General features: G+C 35.5%; 1 protein-coding gene across 1 annotated transcript; it reads left to right on the forward strand.

The window, feature by feature from the left end:
* Positions 1-23013, forward strand: LOC108741409. Its single transcript, XM_018476227.2, has 14 exons — positions 1-497; positions 2534-2684; positions 5852-5973; positions 8443-8809; positions 9623-9801; positions 10168-10340; positions 11748-11984; positions 13063-13183; positions 13243-13393; positions 15859-15980; positions 17474-17837; positions 18048-18226; positions 20188-20357; positions 22698-23013. Exons 1-14 carry the CDS (start codon positions 445-447, stop codon positions 22946-22948), a joined length of 2640 nt encoding a protein of 879 aa, XP_018331729.1. The 5' UTR covers positions 1-444; the 3' UTR covers positions 22949-23013.
* The last annotated feature ends 35 nt before the right edge of the window (positions 23014-23048 follow it).

Consider the following 23048-nt stretch of genomic DNA (forward strand, 5'->3'; position numbering starts at 1 on the left):
TGTTTTTCATACAAAATTGGATACAGATTTTCTTTGATCCATTTTTTGGAACAGGCAAAAATAGAAGACGATCCAAAACACGTGCAAGCAAAGTAGCTGTTTAAAAAATTAACTCAACATTCAACCGAACGTGTCGGTATAAGCGAGAGACATGAGTACCAACATAACGCAACAAAAAAATCGAAAATCGAATATACTTAACCCGCGGAAATTCAAAATTCGCGATACTTTTAAAACAGACCTCGTATATTCAACTAATTCCATGGTTACTATTAAGTGACATTTAAATATAAAATAGTTTTTCTGTTAGAGTCGTAATCATCCGTTATTTTTATACGCACAAAAGAGGATTTTTATTTACACATTGTAATTTGCCTTTATGCATACATATCACAAAAAAGCTTTTATTAAATTTACACATTTTTTTGGTAATATTTAAACATAATGGACAGCGACTATGATCCACACGAACACAGAGAAGTTAAGAGACCTATCAAGTGAGTATTTTTTTGGATTTAATTTTATAAAGTATTATTTGTACTGCATATCATCCACGATCTAGGATATACCATTTGAAAGGATTTATTGTAAGGAACTTAAAAATATCTTTTCAGAAATTTAGGTCCCACATTTTTAATAGATCTTGTTGAAAATCTACTCTAAAAACATGCCCTTCCGTTTTGGAAATTACTGAAACTAATTGTGATATTTATCTAAATGGTTATATGCTTTTAATTCTGATTGTGACAAAGGACCTGCTGTTTTCCATTGCAAAATGAGCTTCAATAAATTGTAATGAAACTTTGCTTATAGCGGAAGTCGACATCAACTAGCTTATATTAAATAGAATGCTATATTTTTTATGAAATTTTTAAATTCAGGGAACCTTTTTGGGGTGAAACTTCCGAATCGCGGCTTTTTCGAAAATGCCTTTTTCTTGTTAAAAATTGGAAAAATTGTTTAAAACACCTCCCCCCCGACTATTTCATGTAAGTTTTTCATAATTTAAACCATTTCCAGCAAAAAAAGTTGCATTTTCGAAAAAGCCGCAATGTTTTACCCTTTTTAGATCGACTTTGATTATACAACTCTATCATACCGTTAGTGTCTTAAATGTATACAGACCGCTGAAAATTTACCGTCCAACGTATAAAACAGAACGCTGCTTAAGTTGTTTTTTTTAAATGGAACACCCTGTATACTATTTGCTAAACAAAATTGAGGCGAACAGAAGCATAGTTTCTACGTTTTGGAATTGGGGAAAATAAATTGTACCTTACTTTAACTCCATTCCATTCCTGTAAATTCAAATGACTATAACCAGAAGTGAGCGACGGTTACAAATATTTGCCAATTTTTTTTGACTTGCTTAAAGTTCTCTGTTTTCCTATTCTTTCTAATACCCCTTCACTTCTAACCTTCTCTATCCACGGTAACCTCATCATTCGCCTGTAACACCACATTTCGAACGCTTCTAACCTTTTCTTTTTCACCGCGCCGACCACTCGTGTTTCGCACCTGTACACCGCCGCGCTCCAAACATACACCTTTAACCGTGCGCAACCATAGAAAACAACTCGACCCTTTGCTATCCTCTGCTCTATATTCCTACTACTCCTTCCGTTCTGACTTATCGCACTATTTTATCATCATAATAAGGTCGTCAGTCCTAAGACTGGTTGGACACGTACCTCCACTCTTTCCTATGCTGAGCTAAACTTCGCATTTCCCTAAAACTAAAACACCCCACATCCTTAACTATTTGCGAACAGTTATCTAACCTAGATCTGCCTCTACCCCTCCTAACTCCTGTTTCTGCCACTAATATGTCTCTGACTAGACCTTCATGCCTGAGAAGGTGTCCTACCAACCTATCTCGCCTATTTCTTATTGACTTCCATAGAGTTCTATGTTCTCATCTTCATTTCTAACCTTTTCTACCTACGATATCCTCATCATTCGCCTGTAACACCACATTTCGAAGGCTTCTAACCTTTTCTTTTCCGCCCCGTCCACTGTCCATGTTTCGCACCCGTGCTCCAAACATACACCTTTAACAACCTTTTTCGAATTTCTAAATTAACCGTTCGCGAGCATAGAAGTGACTTTATTTTATTGAAGGCGACACGACCCTGCACTATCCTCTGCTTTATATCCCTACTACTGTTTAGCTCTTTAAAATAGTATTGTACATCCCTCTTTGGATTTCTAGATGTTTCTTAGACTTCACAAGAAAATTGCAGTTAAAATTTTAATTTAAGTTTTATACCCCTTCCGACCGCTGTTTAAGAATTCGTACTATCAAAACAGAAACTTAATATCAAAATTAGGGATAGGGTACCTAAGTACCTAGATACTAGAATTTTTTTTGGCAGGATTTTAATACGTGGGATAGCGCCCACCAATATGAAAAGCCGATGACTAGAGGAATACGATATTCACCACTCTGGATCGCCCACAAGAAAAACCACCGACTTTTTAATTTCTGTTTGACGTATATTACCATAATCTTGAGAGTATGAAATATTTACAGCAATTTGGAAGCATTTATGGATATGCTCAAAGGAAACCTTGGAAGTGGAATTGTGGCGTTGCCGATAGCATTTAAGCACGCGGGTTGGGTTGTTGGATCTGTCGGCCTCATCCTGTGCATCCTCCTAACAATTCACACTCTCAACACCCTGGTAACTAAAACTTTTATTCTTCCGGAAAACAAAATATCAATAATAGTTCCAATATTGGGACATAAATGACATAAATAGGAAAGTTGAATTTTGGACACAAGAGCTTGCAGTATATTTGAGACCTTTCCGAAAGCCCTTTTTTGGAATCATTTCGTTGTTCGTCCATCGGCTCGTTTGTCTGTTTGCCCCTCCGTTTAAAGTATCTATCGGTAATCAAATTTGAACTGAAGGAAGATTTTTATGAAAAATTTGAAAATCACGAATTAAATTGCTAATTTGAAATGGTAAACAAAAATTCTAAATAATTTATTTTTCATCGTCAGTCCTAAGACTGGTTCGACACGCGCCTTCGCTTTTTCTATCCTGAGCTAATCTTCGCATTTCCCCAAAACTAGTACAACTCACATCCTTGGCTATTTACCAACAGTAATCTAATCTAGGTCTACCTCTACCTTTGACTAGACCTTCATGACTGAGAAAGTGTCCTACTAACGTATTTCGCCTATTTCTTATTGACTCATAGAGTCCTCTGTTTTCCTTTTCATTCTAATAGCTCTTCATTTATAACCTTCTTTATCCACGGCATCCTCATAAATGGCCTGTAACACCATTTCGAACGCTTCTAACGTTTTTTTTTTCAGCCGCGCCCACTGTCTATGTTTCTCATCCGTACAGCGCCGCGCTCCAAACATACACCTTTAACAACCTTTTTCGAATTTCTAAATTAACCGTTCGCGAGCATAGAAGTGACTTCCTATTATTGAAGGCGGCTCGACCCTGCGCCATCCTTGCTTTATATCCCTACCAGGGATGTTATGGAGCTTCGACTCCGGTTCCGTTAAGTCGGAACTTCCGATTATTATTACACCTTCGGTTCCGACTTCGGCTCCGACACTTTTAAATCGAAGGTTTTATTCGGAGGTCGAAGCATAACATAGGGGCGGCGCGGCGGCCTGTCTCGACTGTTATGAACAGGTTCAAAGTATGTCGCGCGGGGAATCCCCCCGACTTCCACTACGTGCACTGAGCACTCTATCGTCAATTATTTTTTCATTGTTCGTGTTTTATTTTATAATTGAAAATTGAAATGAAAAAAATTTGACTATTTGTCCTTAAATAAAAATTCTCTCTCATGCAACCACTTCTGACCGTGCCTCCGACTCTGATTCCGACTCCGATAAAGCAAATTTAAAAACTCCGACTCCGCCTTCGGTTCCGATAAAACTACCTCCGTTACATCCCTGATCCCTACTACTCCTTCCGTCCTGACTTATCTGACTACCTAGTTATCTAAAATCAGCCACTTCTTCTAATTTTTCGTGTCTCATGTTTATATTCGCTCTTTCTCTACTATTTCTTTTCTTGAATATCTACTAGTATTTTAGTTTTACTTTTATTTATTTTCATACAGTACTGATCTGTCAGTACCGCATCCGTTGTCTTTAAAACTATCTCTAACTCGTCCTGCTGCATCCTAATACTGCTATATCAATTTGTGCATACCTTTTTTATATTCCCTACGTTGTGGCGCTATCACGAGATGCACTCCGCACTGCATCCAGAAGTTACCTTCCAAATATTCTGGAATAGCATATATACGTTTTCCAAACTTTTATGACTACTAATTTAATAACTGATATTAATTTGCCATTTGGTTGGGAAATGTAGGTAGGGATAATTTGAGACAAAAGGCCAAAACGTTGGATAAGGAGTAAAGGTTGGGACATGACCCCCCTGGGTTTCTGGGAATTAGGGGCAACCATGAGCTTGCGTGGGCAGGATCGCTAGGCCCTGAAATAGGCTTGTTCTTCACCAGGACAGTAAAGAACCACCTATCCGCTACCCAAGGCCGCCTAATCGTTAAATACTCGGCACCCGTGGCTTGCTGAAAATAATGTGCTTCCCTTCAATCTTCAATAGAAAATACACGAAATGGCTAGTGGGCGCGGAAGAATATTGATAACAGTGCTATACAAAAGTATTACAATTAGAAAAAGTTAATTTAATACCTTTAATATAAACAAGAAAAGATGGTTACAAAATCTAAAAGCATGAACAAAACTAAACTGTACAGAAAACAAAAAAAAATTGGCAGTTACAGGGACTGCCGATAGAAGTGAAAACTTAAAACTTTTAGTTTTAAAATTTGAAATTTCACAGTGTTTGCTTGATGTATGGGTTCCCCATGTTCTCACAGAGAGAAATCTGTGTCGCCGCATTGACGTCTGCAATTCGCTTCTCAAACGTCACGAAAATGATCCGTTTTTGAAGCGCATCATCACTGGGGACGAAAAATGGGTTGTATACAACAATGTCAAACGCAAGAGGTCATGGAGCAAAAAAGATGAATCGGCTCAAACCATTTCCAAAGCCGATATTCACCAAAAAAAGGTGATGCTGTCTGTTTGGTGGGATTTTAAAGGAATCGTTTTTTTTGAGCTTTTACCGGATAACAACGATTAATTCGGAAGTCTACTGACATCAGCTGGACAAACTGAATGATGCACTTCAACAGAAAAGGTCAGAACTAATTAACAGGAAAGGTGTAGTGTTTCACCAAGACAACGCGAGACCTAACACAAGTTTGGTCACTAGCCAAAAGCTTTTACAGCTTGAATGGGATACAATGCTACACCCACCATATTCTCCAGACTTGGCACCATCGGATTATTATTTGTTCCGGTCAGTCCAAAATTTTTTAGACGGTAAAACCTTCACCTCAAATGAGGAGGTCAAAAACCTCCTCGATCAGTTTTTTGCCAGCAAAGACCAAAAATTTTATGAGCGTGGAATTATGCTACTACCAGAAAGATGGCAAAAGGTATTGGACCAGAACGGTCAATATATAATTTAATAAAGTATTTGTTTATTATACGAAAACTTCAAAAAGAAATGTAACTTCCATATCTATTTCCTAGCAAATTAATTAATATCACACGTACTTAAGTTATTAATAAGAAGTGTCACTTCTATGGATAGTCTTTAGTATAAGTGATGGAATAAATTCTCAGAAATTTGTTATCAAATGAAAATTTTAGTTAAAGAAAATGGTTTCAAATTGGTCTCTTGTGTCCAAGATATATCAACTGTTTTTAAATTTCAATGCAGTGTATTAGGCACTTTTGTCTTTTTCAATAAATGGATTTAAAACTTCATGAATTACACAGATCTCCACTGAATATCGAATTTGTAAGCGAAAGAAAGTGCCCTTATTACAATACTCTTATGCCATGGAAACGGTGACCGAAATGGGACCTTCATGTGCTTCAAAATGTGGCAAATTTTATTGGTAAAAAGAAAATAACTCTTTACAAATGCCAATAGGGTAACTGATAGTTAATAGAAATAACGAAATTAATTCAATAGAATTCGTTAATTTATTATGCAACATTTTTTGTACAATACTGTTTCTTTTTGGTTTGATCCATTTGCAGCGTTGAAACATCTCTCCAAATAAAAGTATTATCGAAAATGGATAATTGAGGCCGATATTTGAAGTGAAAATATCTGCAAAAAATGCTTTTTCAATGAAATTAATAAAAATAGTGGTATAACAATTTGATTATAATTTTCTTGCAGTTTTATCGTCCATTTTTAATTACAACTTTTTCATTTTTAATTTTACTGTAAAAAATTTCGGGACAGAAGTTACAAAAAATTTCGTTCTCTAGAAACAAGTATTAAAAAAAAAATGAGATTCGGGGAAATTTGTTACCTTCTTTGACGGTCATATAACAGGGCTTTCAACCCCGAAAACCGAAATTTATGTTCACACTAATCCCCTGCGTAAAAGAATAATAATAATAATATCCAAAATGTAAGATAATGTGACATTTCAATGGATTATTGGTAAATATATTTAATATATCGGTGGTCAGAAACTTGCTGTGTGTCGTTGTTATATCCGGATTTAAAAATTTATGGAGAATCCTATGTATCTGCTTTCTTTCCAAATGATATATACGAGGGTGGATTGATAAGTTTCCGGCCTAACCAAGAGATGACGCCACTAGGCCTACCTTGAGGTGACATTCTATAGTACCATCCTTGGATAGCTTGTAGCTATAGTTTCAGCCCGATCTCCTTGCTAGTGTAGGTTTGACAGCACGCTGAACAAGACGCCTCTGTGGTTTTCGTAAAAATGGAAAAGCAGGAAAATCGTGCTGTCATCAAATACTTTTATTTGAAGGGGTTAACGCCGAAGGAAATTAAAAAAGAGATGGACTCAACACTGGGGACATCCTCCCCGTCATATTCAACCGTTAAGCAGTGGGTTTCCGAGTTTAAAAAGGGTCGTGTGAGCACCTCTGATGGGCCTCGCTCAGGACGCCCCGTTGAGGTCACAACTCCAGATATGATCGAAAAAATTCATCAAATAGTGCTGGGAGACCGCAGATTGAAAGTGCGTGAGATAGCTGAGACCTGTAAGATGTCATATGAACGTGTGCAACATATTTTGCACCAACATTTGCATATGGAAAAGCTCTGTGCAAGATGGGTGCCGCGTTTGCTAACAGTCGACCAAAAATTGATTCGAAAAAACATTTCTACCGCAAATTTGTCATTGTATAAGCGTAATCCAAGCGAATTTTTGCGTCGATTCGTAACCGTTGACGAAACGTGGGTCCACCACTACACTCCTGAAACCAAAGAACAGTCTAAACAGTGGATTGGACCAGGGGAACCAACTCCAAAGAAGGCAAAAACAATTTTTTCGGCGAACAAGGTTATGGCTACTGTTTTTTGGGATGCAAGAGGTATTATATACATTGATTACCTTGCAAAGGGTAATACTATCACTGGTCAATACTACGCAGACTTATTGCAACGTTTGAGCCACGAGGTGAAAATTAAACGACCTCATCTGGCGAAGAAAAAAATCTTGTTTCATCACGATAACGCACCAGCGCACACGTCAATCGTTGCGACGGCTAAAATCAACGATCTAAAGTTTGAATTGATGCCGCACCCTCCTTACTCTCCAGACCTAGCCCCGAGTGACTATTTTCTGTTCCCTAATCTCAAAAAATGGCTTGGCGGTAAGAGATTTGCGGACAATGAAGAAGTAATCGAAGCTGTAAATGGTTATTTTGAGGAGCTTGACGAATCAGTCTATAGAGATGGCATTAATAGACTGGAACACCGCTATGAGAAATGTATCAGCCTTGGAGGAGATTATGTTGAGAAATAAAAAAAAAAAATTTTTAAAAACCTTGTTTTTCTTGGTCAGGCCGGAAACTTATCAATCCACCCTCGTATGTAACCATACTTTTACTAAATGCACTAGAAAGAGGTGAAATTCCACCGACGCTTCAAGTCTTAGATCTAAAGGCGAAACGTCGGTGGAATTACACATCAATAAAGAACATTTCATCCTTTTATTGTGGTTTTATTAAAAATATTTTATAAAGAATCCTTTAAACCGTGTTGGTAACTATAAAATACGTACCTACATGGGTTAATTCATAAAATCAGTGGAAAGATAGTAATTTTTGAGGTGCTTAACTTGAAACTGCATATTATAAAGATGTAATGTACGTTTACTAATGAAGTCTGAAAGAAATTTAACTACAATTGCCATTAATCAAATGTACGAAGTTTCGTCGTTATATGCAAATCGACGCTCTAAACGGAGACGTTATAAACACCTTCTACTGAATTTTACGCGTTGTTCCTTTTTACTATCATGTACCCTTATAGCCTTTTATATGGTGCAAGGTTTTAGAATAAGAAATAAACCAGTTTATTTTCGTTTCAGGTACACCACATTCATCTTCACAATATGCCTTCAATTGGGGGCGTGCATGTCATACATTTCATTCGGTGCTGGCGTTTTAGAAGCTATGGTCAATTCATTTTTGACTGAAGAACCCCTTACAAAATTTCATTACATTTTAATTACAATGCCGCCGTATTTTTGCACGTTATTCATTTTGAATCTTAAAGTGATTGCCCCTCTTGCATTCACTGCGAATATCGCCACGATAATAGGTTTTCTCCTGTGCTTCAGATACTTGTTCGTAGATTTGGCAAATCTTATAGATGATAGAGACGCATTCGGCTCTATAACGAAGTACCCCCTTTTTATAGGAATATCCATATTTTCAATGCAAGCTGTCGGATTGGTAAGCGTAAATCATTAAACCTAAAAGGTAGTTCACCACTAATTCTGACACAAAAAGGTTTCTCTCAAGATGCAACTAAAAGAAGAAAACTTGAAACCCATTACATTTACAATTATATGCAAAATTATTACGTAACAACCTTAACATTTGTGATTTTGATATACCTACAATGACGTCAGGACATTTATATATATATATATCCTGTGATGAAATGTCTGAGGTAGTTGAAGTGTCCCCCATTCACCCACAACGAGGTGTTATCTTCCGTTTCTTCGGTCACTAGAAATAAAAATAGTTCAAATTTGATATGTAATTAGAGCAAACTCTCGATAGTGTGAACATTAGTGTTGCAACAGACCTCTGCTTCCGCAATCGCGGAAGTTCCGCACATGTTTTTACATCCGCTTCCGCACCCGGTTCCGCATTTTTATAACGGAAGCTTATCGGAACTTAACAAAATCTCTAAAGTGTCACCTAAAATTATTACCTACACTTCCGCATTCGCTTCCGTTTCCTAAAAATTTACTATTTACCTCTGTTTCCGTTATGACTCTTCCGTTGCATCACTGGTGAACATCATATAACGAGAAACATTAATGTGTTCGAATTTTACCGGAATGGAAAAACATTGTGTAAGCAGTTTCTTGATCAACGAAATAAAATATTTATTGTACGTGGCGAAATATTTAAGTAAAAGGCAAAACAATTCACTCACAATTCCTTTTTATAAATGCTGTTCAATTATTGTGAACTACCTTAATTATGAATAAATTCTATTCGATTTGATTGAGACGGAGATCGTTGATTTTACAGATTACTCACGTTGAATACAGCATGAAAAATCCTAAACAATTTGGGGGTTTATGTGGTATGTTTCCACTATCTATGTACGTACTAGGATCCCTTTACTTTACCATTGCTTTTTTTGGTTATTGGAGATTCGGAGATGAAGTAAAGGGAAACTTTGTCCTAAATTTACCTCCTAAAGACATGTGAGTTAATATTTAAAATATTTCACTGTTAGAAAACTTAGAAGCAATTATATTCATTAAGATAATGACTAAATAAGATTCATAAAAGAAACGGTGTCGAAAAATGATGGTTTTTATAAAAGCGGTATTTTTAGTCATTTTATCGTTACCTAATAAATTTTGGCGGAGATTTTGGATAGGCAATCCACATTTTCGAAAAGTACAATTAGGCTATTTAACAATATGATTGCTTCCAACTAGAAACTGCATTAATTAAATGGTTTAACAATAATATAAACGCACTAATCGGATAAAATAATTGATTAAAAACTTTTTATCTTTTGTAATAGTTGTAATAATTTATCATATGTAATCGTTTTTTTGCAGAATTCCACGAATATTAAATACACTGTTTTTCTTCTCAATGTGGGTTTCTTACGGGCTAAATGCAGTTGTCCCAGTTGATATGATATGGGAAGAATTAATGGAAGAAAAGTTTAAAGACAAACACCCATTTTGGTGGCATTTTCTGTTGCGATGCATCGTCTTTATAGTGACGTGTAAGTAAGATAGAATTGCGTCAAAAAAGCTAAATAATCAAGCCAAATAAAAATTAATTCAAAATCAGTTTCAACAATAAATTGTATTTCAACAAGTATTATCAATTATTGACAAGAAAAAACAAAAAACTCGACTGCGTGAAAAAATGTAAACTTAAAATTTTCACCTATTTAAATAATGAACTGAAAAGATATGTTTATTGGTATTTCCCCTTCCAAATTACGTTTAAACATGTAGGTCGTATAACATATTTTTAAAACATTGATGTCACTCTCACAATTACGACGAATTTAATGACACCTCTCAAGCTAAAATCCATCAATTTTACACTAAATAATTTCATAACAAACTAGTTTTCCTTTTCTTTGGTAATATACATACATATTTTACTACTTTATTGAGAACCTTAAGCTATATATATGTCAAACATACTTTTTAACAAAAAAAAAATAAAACAATCACCTCGCCCTACAATATTTAATTCCTCTAATACAAAGAAAAATCCCTTATCCCCCTTTTATGCCAACTTAAAACTAGAACTTTTCTTATGAATGCTTATTTTATTTAACCAAAAATTATATCCGTTATTCACATCTTCTTTACTTTATTCCTATTCTACCTTTTTTCCCCCACTCAATTCCCTGCGTACATTCTGCTTTGGCCTCCTATTCCATAAAAAATTCTTTCGACGGCTCATCCTACCCCCACCTTCCCTTACCAACTCGTAGCATTCTTCCCAGGGTCCACTATTCTCACATGCTTCAAACTCTCTTCCTCCCTTTCACATTCTACATCTTCTTTCTTCCAATATTTACATTCTCTACTCCCATTCCCTGTCCTAAATCATGCCATTACCCTTACTTCCTTCCTCTTTCTAAATTCTTTGACACCCAGTTCCCCTGCATTATTTTTAAAATCTTCAACGCTCACTCCCTCTCTCTATCATATCTACTTTTTGCTCATATTTCCATCCATTCATCATCTTCTTCATTTACCTTTTCTTCCTTATATCTTCCTCTCCCAGCCTTCCCAACGTCTCCTCATATTTTACTACCCTTTTTATTACTTCTTTCCATATTTTGTCTTCTTTCTTATTATGTGATCACTCGTACATACACTCACAAAACATAACCCTCCTCCTGATGTCGTAGGGTAAAAAGGCTCGTACAATTGTTTAAAATTAATAATAACCATGCCGATGTTTTGCTGTGGTGTATGTTGTTATAGTTATTAGTTATATATTATTTAAACTAAAACTGTCCAGTTTTTACTCTTTGGAAAGCCGAGCTTGGCTCATAAAATCTTCCAGTTTTGATTTCCAACGCAGTTTGCAATGTTCTATTTTTTAAGAACTACCAAGTAAAAACGGGTAGGTACTTAATCGTTTTATTGTTATAATGTTTTAGATGCTGGTGTAATTGCTATTCCTAACATAAGCTTGATAATAACATTTACTGGTGCCATATGTATGTCAGTTCTTGGTATAATTTATCCCATACTTATGGATTCATTTGAACGCTATGAAGTAGGATACGGAAAATTAAAGTGGAGACTTATTAAAAACATAATCATTATCATTATTGGTATTGCTAGTTTTGGTTTTGGAATATATTCAGGCGTTCTCGACGCAATCGAGCATCGCACAGACGATTGATTAAATTATACCTTCTCCTTTTTATGTATGATATTGTATATTTATATGTATCTGCATGTCTTGTCGAAATTTGTAAATATTCAATAAAACCATGACCAAGAACTAGTAACTTTATATCACTTTATCATTGAGATACGAGAAACAAGTAGATAAAACTGTTTAAAAAGTTACAGAGGTAAATATGACTCATTTATGAGTTAGGGGGGGGGGGCAAGCAATTGGACCAATTCCCCCCCCCCAGGATCCACGAACGATAAAAATTGCGGAAAAAGTATATAGGCAATGGAGTAGATAATAAGGTCTTCCAAGTTTGACATTGGACACCGCCATCAACAGTGACACATCAATCTTTATTTTTGACTGCGGGTTTTTTTTTGTGATAAATTCGTGTACATAGGGTGGCCCAAAAATAAGCGACTACCACCGATTTTATTTTTTCAAACGGAAGCACCTGGTTTTATTACCTATTTTGCTGATTTGAAAGAATATTTGTTTCTCTATTGGGAGATGTTAAAGATAGAAATAATACTAACATATCTGCATTAACAAGATTTTTTGACTCAATATCAATTTTATATGATTAAAGTATCAGCATTCCGCTTCACACGAGAAAATATCATCAGCTTGGTTTTTGCTTAGCATTTCGATGAATCTACTTTTATTATTGCTATTGGTAAGGTTTTTGTTGGCGAATTTTTAGAGGCATATTTTTAGAAAAAATTAAGTCTTGAGTCATTTTTCAATGATCGGCGATATCTTTCAGCCAATTTAGTGTAATTGATATTGCGATATACTTCAAAAATTAAAAATATAAAAAAGTGGAAAATTTCAATGGGTAAACTTTTTACTTTCAATTAGTATAAGAAATTCAATTCAAATCCATTCGTTGCAGCTGAATTCCAAGGGAAGAACTTATTTACGCTGGACTAATTATAGAGGAGATAGATCTCTATCATTTGCAATTACGTATTATCCAAGTGTGCTTCTTGTATTTGTCAGATTAACAAGATAATTTCTGTATGAATATTTCCTGTGTAAAAAACGAATTACGTATTTTTGGGTAGGTTAACGGTCAAATCATACTCATCTCCAACAGCTGATTGTGAATGCAATAATGGACGAGGATGATGGCAATAATAACGATGAGTACGATCCACATGAATACAGAGAAATAAAAGATCCAATAAAGTAGGTACGACCGTGTGTTTTTGCAAGTCAAATGTTAAGCGGTTCGATTGTGGTTACAGCGATTGTGAAGCTTTTATGAATATACTAAGAGGATGTCTTGGAAGTGGTCTACTGGTCCTGCCGATAGCGTTCAAATATTCGGGATTGGCTATTGGAAGTGTATGCGTGGTTCTTGCAAGCATACTCTTAATTCACACCATTGACACTCTTGTAATTAGAGAAAACTTTGAGGAACATCAGTAAGTAAACTACAAATTAATAACAAGTATAATTTCATATACATACCAGTAATATCATTGTCAATAATGCGTCAAATCCTTATGCCATTTTAATTTGTTATTCGTATACTTACTGAGTTTCCTCAAAACGTGTAAATATTCTGGAATTTAGATCAGGATTGTAGCCAGACTGTATAATTAGGACAGGACTAAAAAGGTCAGGCCAGTAGAAAGTAAAATTTATCCACATATATCATGACGACGTATTTAACTAATAAACTTTTCGTTAGTTTTGTTTATCGTAGATAGATATGTCACGTATTTAAACACCTTCCTCACACTATTACTACATCTATTTAACTACTTGCTGCCTAATTAACTCATTTATTATTTATCAGTTATCAATTTACCACTGTATGAACACTTGGACACTTGTTGTATCGTCTTGAATTCGCTGACTCGTACTAACAATCCTTTTTTTTTAAAGTTCATTGCCATAGTTAATATTTCAAGTGCTTAGGTGCACTTATAACTAATCTTTCCTTGTATAAAGGTTGTTTTGGCCTTAGGTGATTCTCATAGCGACATCTTCCTGCCAATTTTTTGTCTGTACTCTTTCATACTGTCTAACAGTGATTGTTTCATTTTTGCTCGACTTTCTTTGTTTCTTTCTTCTGGGTGAGAGAGGCGAAGGAGAGGTCCTTTCACAGCTCTTCGGTTTCGACATAAAATGGAGCACCAGTAACTAGGCGCATACATCTCCGTTGAAGGCTTATGATGTTAACTAGTCATAAATAATCGGAATGAGTTTTAGTAGTAGCCTCCCCATGATTTTTCGTAACCATTTTCTCTAGGTCTTCTTCTTTTTCCCATCTTGTTTCTTTTTTCTTGCTTTTGGGTTCAGTGGGCAGCTCCAACTTAACGCAACATGTTCGTCACCACAGTTGGCACATCTTCCTTTTCCTTAAAAAAAAAACTTGGGTGTTTCATTCCCACCAGCCACTCATGCTAGTGGGCGGGCAGTCCCTCCGGACTACGCCGGAAGGTAGGGCGGAAGACCCTCTTCAGCCTCCTTTCAAGAATGGGCGGGTAGTGGTTCAGGTGAGAAAGATGAGACGGACGAAATGAAGACAGAAGAGAATGAAAGATTATCTGTGGAGTATTACTGCCCCAGCATTTGCCTAAGTGATTCAAGGAAACCACAGAAAAATTTGGACAAGGTAGACGGACCAGGAATCGCGGCGTCCTCCCAAATGCTAAGCAACGGTCTAAAAACTAAAAATAAAAATCCTTTTCCTTTTGTTGTTGTATACCTTTTTCCTTTTATCATCTAGTGAGGTATTTATGAGAACCATGGCAGCTTTTTGGTTTTGTTTTCCATCCTAGCTACGGAAATATAGTTGTACCCCTGCTTGTCCAAGGATGTTTTAATTTCCTCGTCGGTGGGATGCCTTTTAGCACTATCTTAAAATCTTTTCCTTCGTCGAGCTGATATGTATAATATTGGAAATCAGCTGTTTTTAATACTTTGATGGCCTTCCTATAATCGTCGACAATTATTTATAGAGATCGGCCCATTTCTATAAAGATCCAGTATATGTCGTCTATAACCTGATCTTGTTTGTCACCATGTATGTTGGATGTGTAAACATTGGTTCTTTTACTAATTACATTTTCTTAAAAGAAAACTTAACATACTAAGTTTCCGAATTATTTCGTTCGCATCTAAGAAGGATCTTTCACATTCGTTGAACGCTGCGGACGGTTAATCTATCGTTTTAATACTTAAAGTAAGACATCTATACTTACAACATAAGTGGTAATAATTATTAAAAAATGTTATTGAATGTTTTGGTGAAGGCGCTGGGACAATTTAAAACAATGGCTATAATTCCGGTATGGATGCAGCTAGGGATGGTCATTTATATTTTGAACTATAATTTTTAATTTATTATTGTATAGATAATCCAACATACAGCAAATATTACAACTCTAATAATAACTACCAAGAAAATTAGAAAATGTTTGTTCTCTGGGCTGAGCCTGCCCTGGCGTACTTCTGGTTACGGTCCTGGTCCAGATATACTAATAAGTAATTTTAAGAATAGGTAAAGCTTGTTTGACTTATCACAACTTGACGTAGTAGTGTACTGCAGTTATAAATTATGTATTAGTATTAGCATAATTTATTATACTATAAAACGAATCCGTTTAAGATGCGTGAATTGCTGGTCTCTAATTTCATTAAAAAAAAGCACGGTTGTTGCAGTCAGGTAAATAAAAAATTAAATTAAACCTACACCATTTAATTTTCTTCATGTTGCACTGGGCTTTTCACTTCTTTTCGTAATTCAATAGATCAGAATCTGAAACCCTCGTATCTTTAAACTTTCGCCAAAAATATAAAAAACAAAGAACTAATTTAATAACAGATCTCCTTTAAAAATACATATCTAGATTGCAACTAAGCATAGAATTTGCCAACGAAAAATGGTACCTCTCCTTAAGTACGCCTATGCTATGGAAATAGTAACCGAATTTGGACCGCCGTATGCCAAAAAATGTGGAAAATTGTTCAAGTAGGTGAAAAATTTGCCATCATGCAAATTAAGATGATAAAATATAAATATTATATATATTGTCAGATACGACCATAGGTAGTTATCTACTTTTATTTAACACAATTACGTCTTAATTAAAAGACAAAATAGGATGTAGACAATTTTAAAAAATAAGAGAATTTATTTATAAAACCATCTAGAAATAATAACTATTGATTCTTATGGTTATTTAAGATTATCGAATTAATGAGGAATGAGACTTCATATTACTTTCCGCCAACGTTTCGACTATTTATCCTTCAGGGCGACGATTCTGCCAGTTAATATTAACAATCCATTAGTATGTTTTGTAAAATGTACAGCGTCAGTAACAAAATAAAGTTTTTATTGAGATCCGTCAAATAGGCATACACCATCTGGTGGCAAAATTTATAACTCGAATGAGGGAAAAATTTACATAGGAACTGTGCACGCAAATTGTAAAATTGTTTATTAAAATAATAAAACACGTTAAAAAAGTACACATTTTTTTGATGATGGAGTCGACGAAGTTTTCTTCTAAAGTTAAATCAAATAAAAAGTTAATATGTTCAGTGAAAAGCTGCAATAGCACTTCAGACATAGATCTTCACTCTTCACCTACATTAACTACTTTCCAATAAAAACTAACCGTTTTATATATGTAAAAAATATATTCGGAAAATTAGAGAAAAAAGTAAACTAATAGAAGCTTGGATGAAAGCAGTAGGTATCAAAGAAGTGAATTCCGGAATAAAAATTTGTTCACGTCATTTTAATGCACATGATTATATTTCAGCAAGTATTTACCATCAGCCATAACCTTAATATTTAAAACTAGAATCATACTAAAATTATAAAGTGAGAAATTATTTATTCCTGTGTAATTGATTTAACACAATTCTAATGATACGATATAAGTATTTTGAGGTTAAGAACCTACCTGCTGCAATACAACAAAGTTGCAATAATGTGTTTGCAACGTTCTCTTAAATCGGCTTTGCACGTGCAAGTCATTGATATGATATTGCTTAAATCACCCAGAATCACCTCACCAATTATATAACGTGAATCACTTTTTAAATCCGAAGTTTGTAAAAAGTAGGCAGTAAACTTGACGGAATTTGAAGGCTAGCTTCCGGATTTGTTATTTCCGAATTTTATAATGTGATTGGCATTAAAAACACGCTCACCTTCAACGAAATTTCCTTTCCGAGGCTTTGTGTCAGCCCAATCACATATTGTGTCAATACTTATCATTTTATCGTAATTTAAAAACTTGGAAATTGCACGGTACACTATAGGAACTACGATAAATTTTCCCTAATCGGCGCCATGTTTTTAGGCTCCTCCCATTTGACGGATCCCAATATTCTTTTTTTATTTGTAAAGCCCTGAAGAAATTTACATAAATAGGACGTTAAATCTTTAATTTTATTGAAAATCCTTTTACTAGATAACTCCATATTTACAAAATAAAATAAAATGTTTAGGGTTTCATCATTCGTGTTCATAATGATCCTTCAGTTTGGAAACTGTATGTCCTATATTATTGTTGGAGCTTCATGTTTGGAGACGTTCATCAATTCACTCCCCGGAACCAGGCACTTAAACAGGACGCACTGCATATTGGCAACAATAACTCCATATTTTCTCACCTTGTTCATAATGAATTTGAAATCAATTGCACCTTTTTCCTTAGCCGCCAATATCACCATGTTAATAGTACTATGTCTGTCCGTCGCTTTTCTATTCTCAGGCTTGGGCAGTACAAGTGACTGGGATGTCGTAGCATCTCCAAATACTTGGCCCATTTCTATTGCAACAGTTGTATTTTCGATGCAAGCCATCGGTGTGGTAAGTTGCCTCCCTCTACCATTGTTTTTGCGACATACATTTACGTTACGTACCAAGACGACGGAAGAATATGGCAGCATTCCTTCCCGGGTGGGAATGGTCAGGGTGGGGGAAGTTACACTGATACTGTTTTGTCCTTGAAACCAAGAAAAAAAATCGTACTTTCAGTAGGGGTATGATGAAAAAGTAATTTTTCTTCCAAACTTGTAGATCTGTCATGTGGAATACAGCATGAAAACTCCAGAACATTTGAGGGGTTGTTGTGGAATGTTTCATCGAGCTATGTATGTTGTTACTATACTGAATGTCTTTGTTGGACTTTTCGGTTACTGGAGATATGGTAATGAAGTAAAAGGAAACTACATATTAAATTTTCCACCTAAAAATATGTGAGTTTTTTCAAACTTCACTTGAATTATATACGATATATCAACAAAAAATATACTAATTACAATTTACCAAAGTTAATAAAACGCCATTTTTCTATATTTTAATACGTATATTTCTACCGTCTCTATTTTATATTTTCCCGAAAAGAAAGTATAATTTTTATTACATTAAAGTAAATTAATTTTTGAATTAATTCTTATCACTGCAAACAAGCTCAAATTAATAAAGAAAAATTGTTGCCGCTATTATGCCCTCGCCGGGAATCGAACCCGAGAGGCGTTAGTAGCAATAACGATAATGTTGCCTAACTACGTAGGTCATAGAATCGTCGAACCAATGTATAATCATTATTAACAATAAAAATCGTATCTTCTAAAAATGTTTCATTGTTTATAATTATTAAATTCTTTGTCCAAAAAGTTTAGGATAAAAATCAGTGGCAAACTAATAGATCGTAATATTAATTTCAAAAAAGGGGATGACCCAATAGGGGCGAATCTACATGAGGGCTTTTTGGGATGCAGCTTAGGGCCACGTGGATACAAAAGGCCCTCAGCCGCAATTAAAAACTATAGACGATATTGTGAAGAAAAAAAAATCTGAAATTAAAAAATAAACCAACCATCGACGGTTGGCTACCCTGCCATCAATCAACCCGTTTGGGGAACTCCCGTCGCTTGTTTTCGGCTGGTCGATTTTCGGGTGTATGCGTCTATTACGGGAGTCTTCTCTTCGCTTAACCCCCGACGCAATGTCAAATTGACTTAATTATTGTTAGAACTGTGTTAAAATATTTGATTATCCTATATTTTCCTATGCCGCATACCTAATACACCATGAAAGACAACAGTTTTTTGACAAAATGACAATTAGTTGAGTAATTAAGAAGGTCCCTTAGCGCCGGTGCACACTTGCGGCAATCGCCGCTGCGGCACCGCAATTGCGGCTTAAAGTACTAACAGGTAAATGGGTTAATGCACATTCATCTGCGCGCCGCCGCGGGGCCGCGCGTCCAAATGGTGACCGTTTTGAACCGCAAGTCCCTACGGAACCGTGGCGGCACCGCTGCCGCTATTGCGGTTTTGTAGTACTCGTTTGTATATCGGCTGGTACACACTTGCGGCAAATTGACGCAAAAAAGGATGGCTGCTACTAGAACTTCTGAAAATTTGGATATAGAATTATTCATTGATGCAGTAAAGGGGTTGGTTCCCAGAGATATGGGATATTTCCTCAGAAATATACCTATACCATGAAAGAGTCAAAAACAGGTCTGCATGGATTATAATCTGTGAAATGTTTTCCGATGGATTTTTGGAGCTGGATGACAAGGAGAAAACATTTCTAGTGGGATTATGGAGACTCTTAATCTGGTATCTTTTGCGATCTTATCCTATCAGAAACTTTTGCTGTTAATTCATCAGATGAAGCAACACTCCTTCGAAAGTAGTTGAAAAATTAGTCAGGATTCTCCCTTAAATACGAAAACGACGTTACAAATGTGCCCCTCGTAAGCCGTAAATCGGTATATGGGTCTACCCAAAATCGTCTCGTTTTTTTTTTTCGATCAATAACGCATTTGTACACCAAATACGTAAAAACTGCACGCCTTTCATTAATAAAAACTTCCATTTTGCACTATTCAACTTGTCGCACTGACTGATTTTCTTTAAAAACGAATGACACTGTATTAGATATATATTTTTATTACTTTTGCGGCGCCGCAACAAAACCGCAAAAATATCAACAAGTGTGCAGCAAACTTTGCGGTGCCGCTGCGGACCCGCGGCGGCAAACTGTCGCAAGTGTGCACCGGCACTTAGTAGTACTAACCTAGGAACTATTGACGATCCGATCATGTGACCCAAACTCAAATTTTGTTCATGATAAAAATAAATTACCTAATTACAATAAATTTTTTCTCTTCTGTGATAGGTAACATAAGAATGTAATATTACAGAAAAACAAGAATAATACAAGTCCTGTTGTTCTTTACAATGTTGGTTTCGTACGGACTAAATGCGGTTGTAGCCGTTGATATAATTTGGGATGAACTTTTAGAACAAAGAATAACGAAGGACCCACATTTGTGGAACTTTCTACTAAAAGCTGGTACCGTCTTAGTTACACGTACGTACTTATGCAATATGTTGATTATTTTAGAGCCAGCCTATAGACCAAGGGGAGGGAAAGTGATAGAAGATACAAACTACAAATAGAATAAAAGGTTTTGAAAGATGCAAATTTATTTCAATATTTTAAAAATAAATTCTTCCCCTCACAGAAAATTTTCGATTGCTGAATATTGTCAAATCATAATTATGGTAATTACTGAGAAAAAATACACAAGCTACGCGGGACATTCTATCCATGCTCATCCCCCCCCTCCCCCAAAAGACTTTAGAAATAGTTAGGGAGCTGTTGTTAAGTGCCTAATTTAGAGCATTTTTGTTATATGAAATATAGGCGGAATCTGGGTCAGTTTCCTGAAAAGGCGGCAGGGGGGGAAATAGAAATAGAAGTACTATCGGCCTAACCGCCTGGTTTTGACGGCATAATTTACATAAAATACTCCATATTCCCGGAAAAGTAATAGAAGAAATTTTCGTCGGACCATATTCCATTTTTTTTATTCACGCTCGGGAAAATGACCCATGAATTTTTGTGCCACTATTTTTCCTGAAATGTGGAGTATTTTAAATATCGTCAAAACCAAGCGGCTAGGTCAACATTTTTCTTTCAACCCTTCATCTCGGAATGGACCCAAATTCCGCCTTTACATCATGGAAGCGGCAGAAGGTTGGGACATGATTTTTTTGCGAGTCACTTCCCTAATTAGAAGTTTATATAAAGAACATAATTTTGTTACTGAAAAGAAATTAACCACTTAAAATTTAAGAATTCTTGGGCGGTTTCTATTGTCAACACGACAAAAACTTTAGTTTGATTTTTAACTTAAAACATATAGTAAGTAATGAATCGTTTTTAATTTTACTGCATGGAAATAAGCATTACATTGACTATCACTGATTCAAAATACACGTAGGTATGTATTTATTTCAAATTTTCAACCTTTCCATTAATTTTAGGCAACGTAGAGAAGTAAATGTTAAGAAGGGAGGCAGACAGGGAAGCATACTGTCACTTGTTAATCTATATATATATATCTAAAACGCGGTCAACGTCATTAAAAACAGTACAACACTGTAGGGATAGATATACAGGGACAAAACATTAGTATGCTTGGAATTGCAGATGATACAGCAGTATTAGTATCTAGCAAGGAGGACCTAGAGATAGCTTTAAATAAAATGGAAACAATTTTGACAAATGAAAATACTTAAATGTAAAACAAAAATACTGGTATGCAAGGAAGGAAACAGTAGGGAAAGAGCGAATATAAAGATACGAGACGAGGCTGATTTTAGGTATCTAGGAAGTCAGATAAATCAGGACGGAAGGAGTAGTAGGGATAGAACGGTTAATTTAGAAATTCGAAAAAGGTGTGTTTAGAGCGCGGCGCGGTATGGATGCGAAAAATGGACGGTGGGCACGGAGGGAATAGAGAAGGTTAGAAATAAAGTCAATAAAAAATAGGCGAGATGAAGGTCTAGTCAGAGACATATTAGAGGCAGAAACGGGAGTAAGGAGGAGTAGAGGTAGACCTAGATTAGATTATTGTTCGCAAATAGTTAAGAATGTGAGTTGCTCTAGTTTTGGCGAAATGAGAAGATTAACTTAGGATAGGAAAAAGTGGAGGTATGTGTCCAACCAGTCTAATGACTGACGACCCCATGATAATGATGATGACTTCTACAATAATTGTCTTAAATGCTAAAATTTTTTGTCATACATGCGAGCTTGTTATGATTTTTAAAGAAAGTAATGTAAGACTTGATAACTTACTCTTCCCCCAATGCATAAATTGACCTTTTAGTGAACAAAATAATACCTACAAGATACTTCATCATCATCATCATCATAAGGTCGTCAGTCCTAAAACTTCGCATTTCCTTAAAACTAGAACAACCCACATCCTTAACTATTTGCGAACAGTAATCTAATCTAGGTCTACCTCTACCCCTCCCAACTCCTGTTTCTGCCTCTAATATGTCTCTGACTAGACCTTCATGCCTGAGAAGGTGTCCTACCAGCCTAACTCGCCTATTTTTTATTGACTTCCATAGAGTAAAAAAATATCGAAAAAAAAAATCAGTTTGTCTCTAGATTTCAACCATGTATTATCCAGATATAGGAATAACATATCTAGTTTGGGTGAAATGCGAAGATTAGCTCAGGATAGGAAAGAGTGGAGGTGCGTGTCCAACCAGTCTTAGGACTGACGACCTTATGATGATGATGATGACAAATATTTTGTAATAATTTTTAATTTGCGAGAAAGAACTTCAAGAAAATGACAAGAAACCCTAAAAGTCTCTAAAGTTTATTTTAAATATAATTTCTTTCCAGATGCGACAACAATTGGCCTACCGAATTTATATTTAGTCGTTTCGTTAACTGGCGCCGTGTCCATATGCACATTGGGCATAATTTATCCGATGTTGATGGATCTGTACGAGAGGTATGAAAATGGGTATGGTCCAAAGCATTGGATTCTTGTCAAAGATATTATTATTATTATAATCGGTATTGCATGCTTCGGAATGGGATTGAGCCAAACAATCTTAGAAGCCGCGAAACATGGTACAACAGATGATTAAAAGAATGTAATGATAACGATAAAAAATATCTCATCTTTTTAATTATCGATGTTATTTAACTCAGTTTTGAAAGGGATAAAGATAATAAAGAATAATACAA

Source organism: Agrilus planipennis, unplaced genomic scaffold (assembly GCF_000699045.2).
Source record: "Agrilus planipennis isolate EAB-ADULT unplaced genomic scaffold, Apla_2.0 scaffold24, whole genome shotgun sequence".
Lineage (NCBI taxonomy): Eukaryota > Metazoa > Arthropoda > Insecta > Coleoptera > Buprestidae > Agrilus > Agrilus planipennis.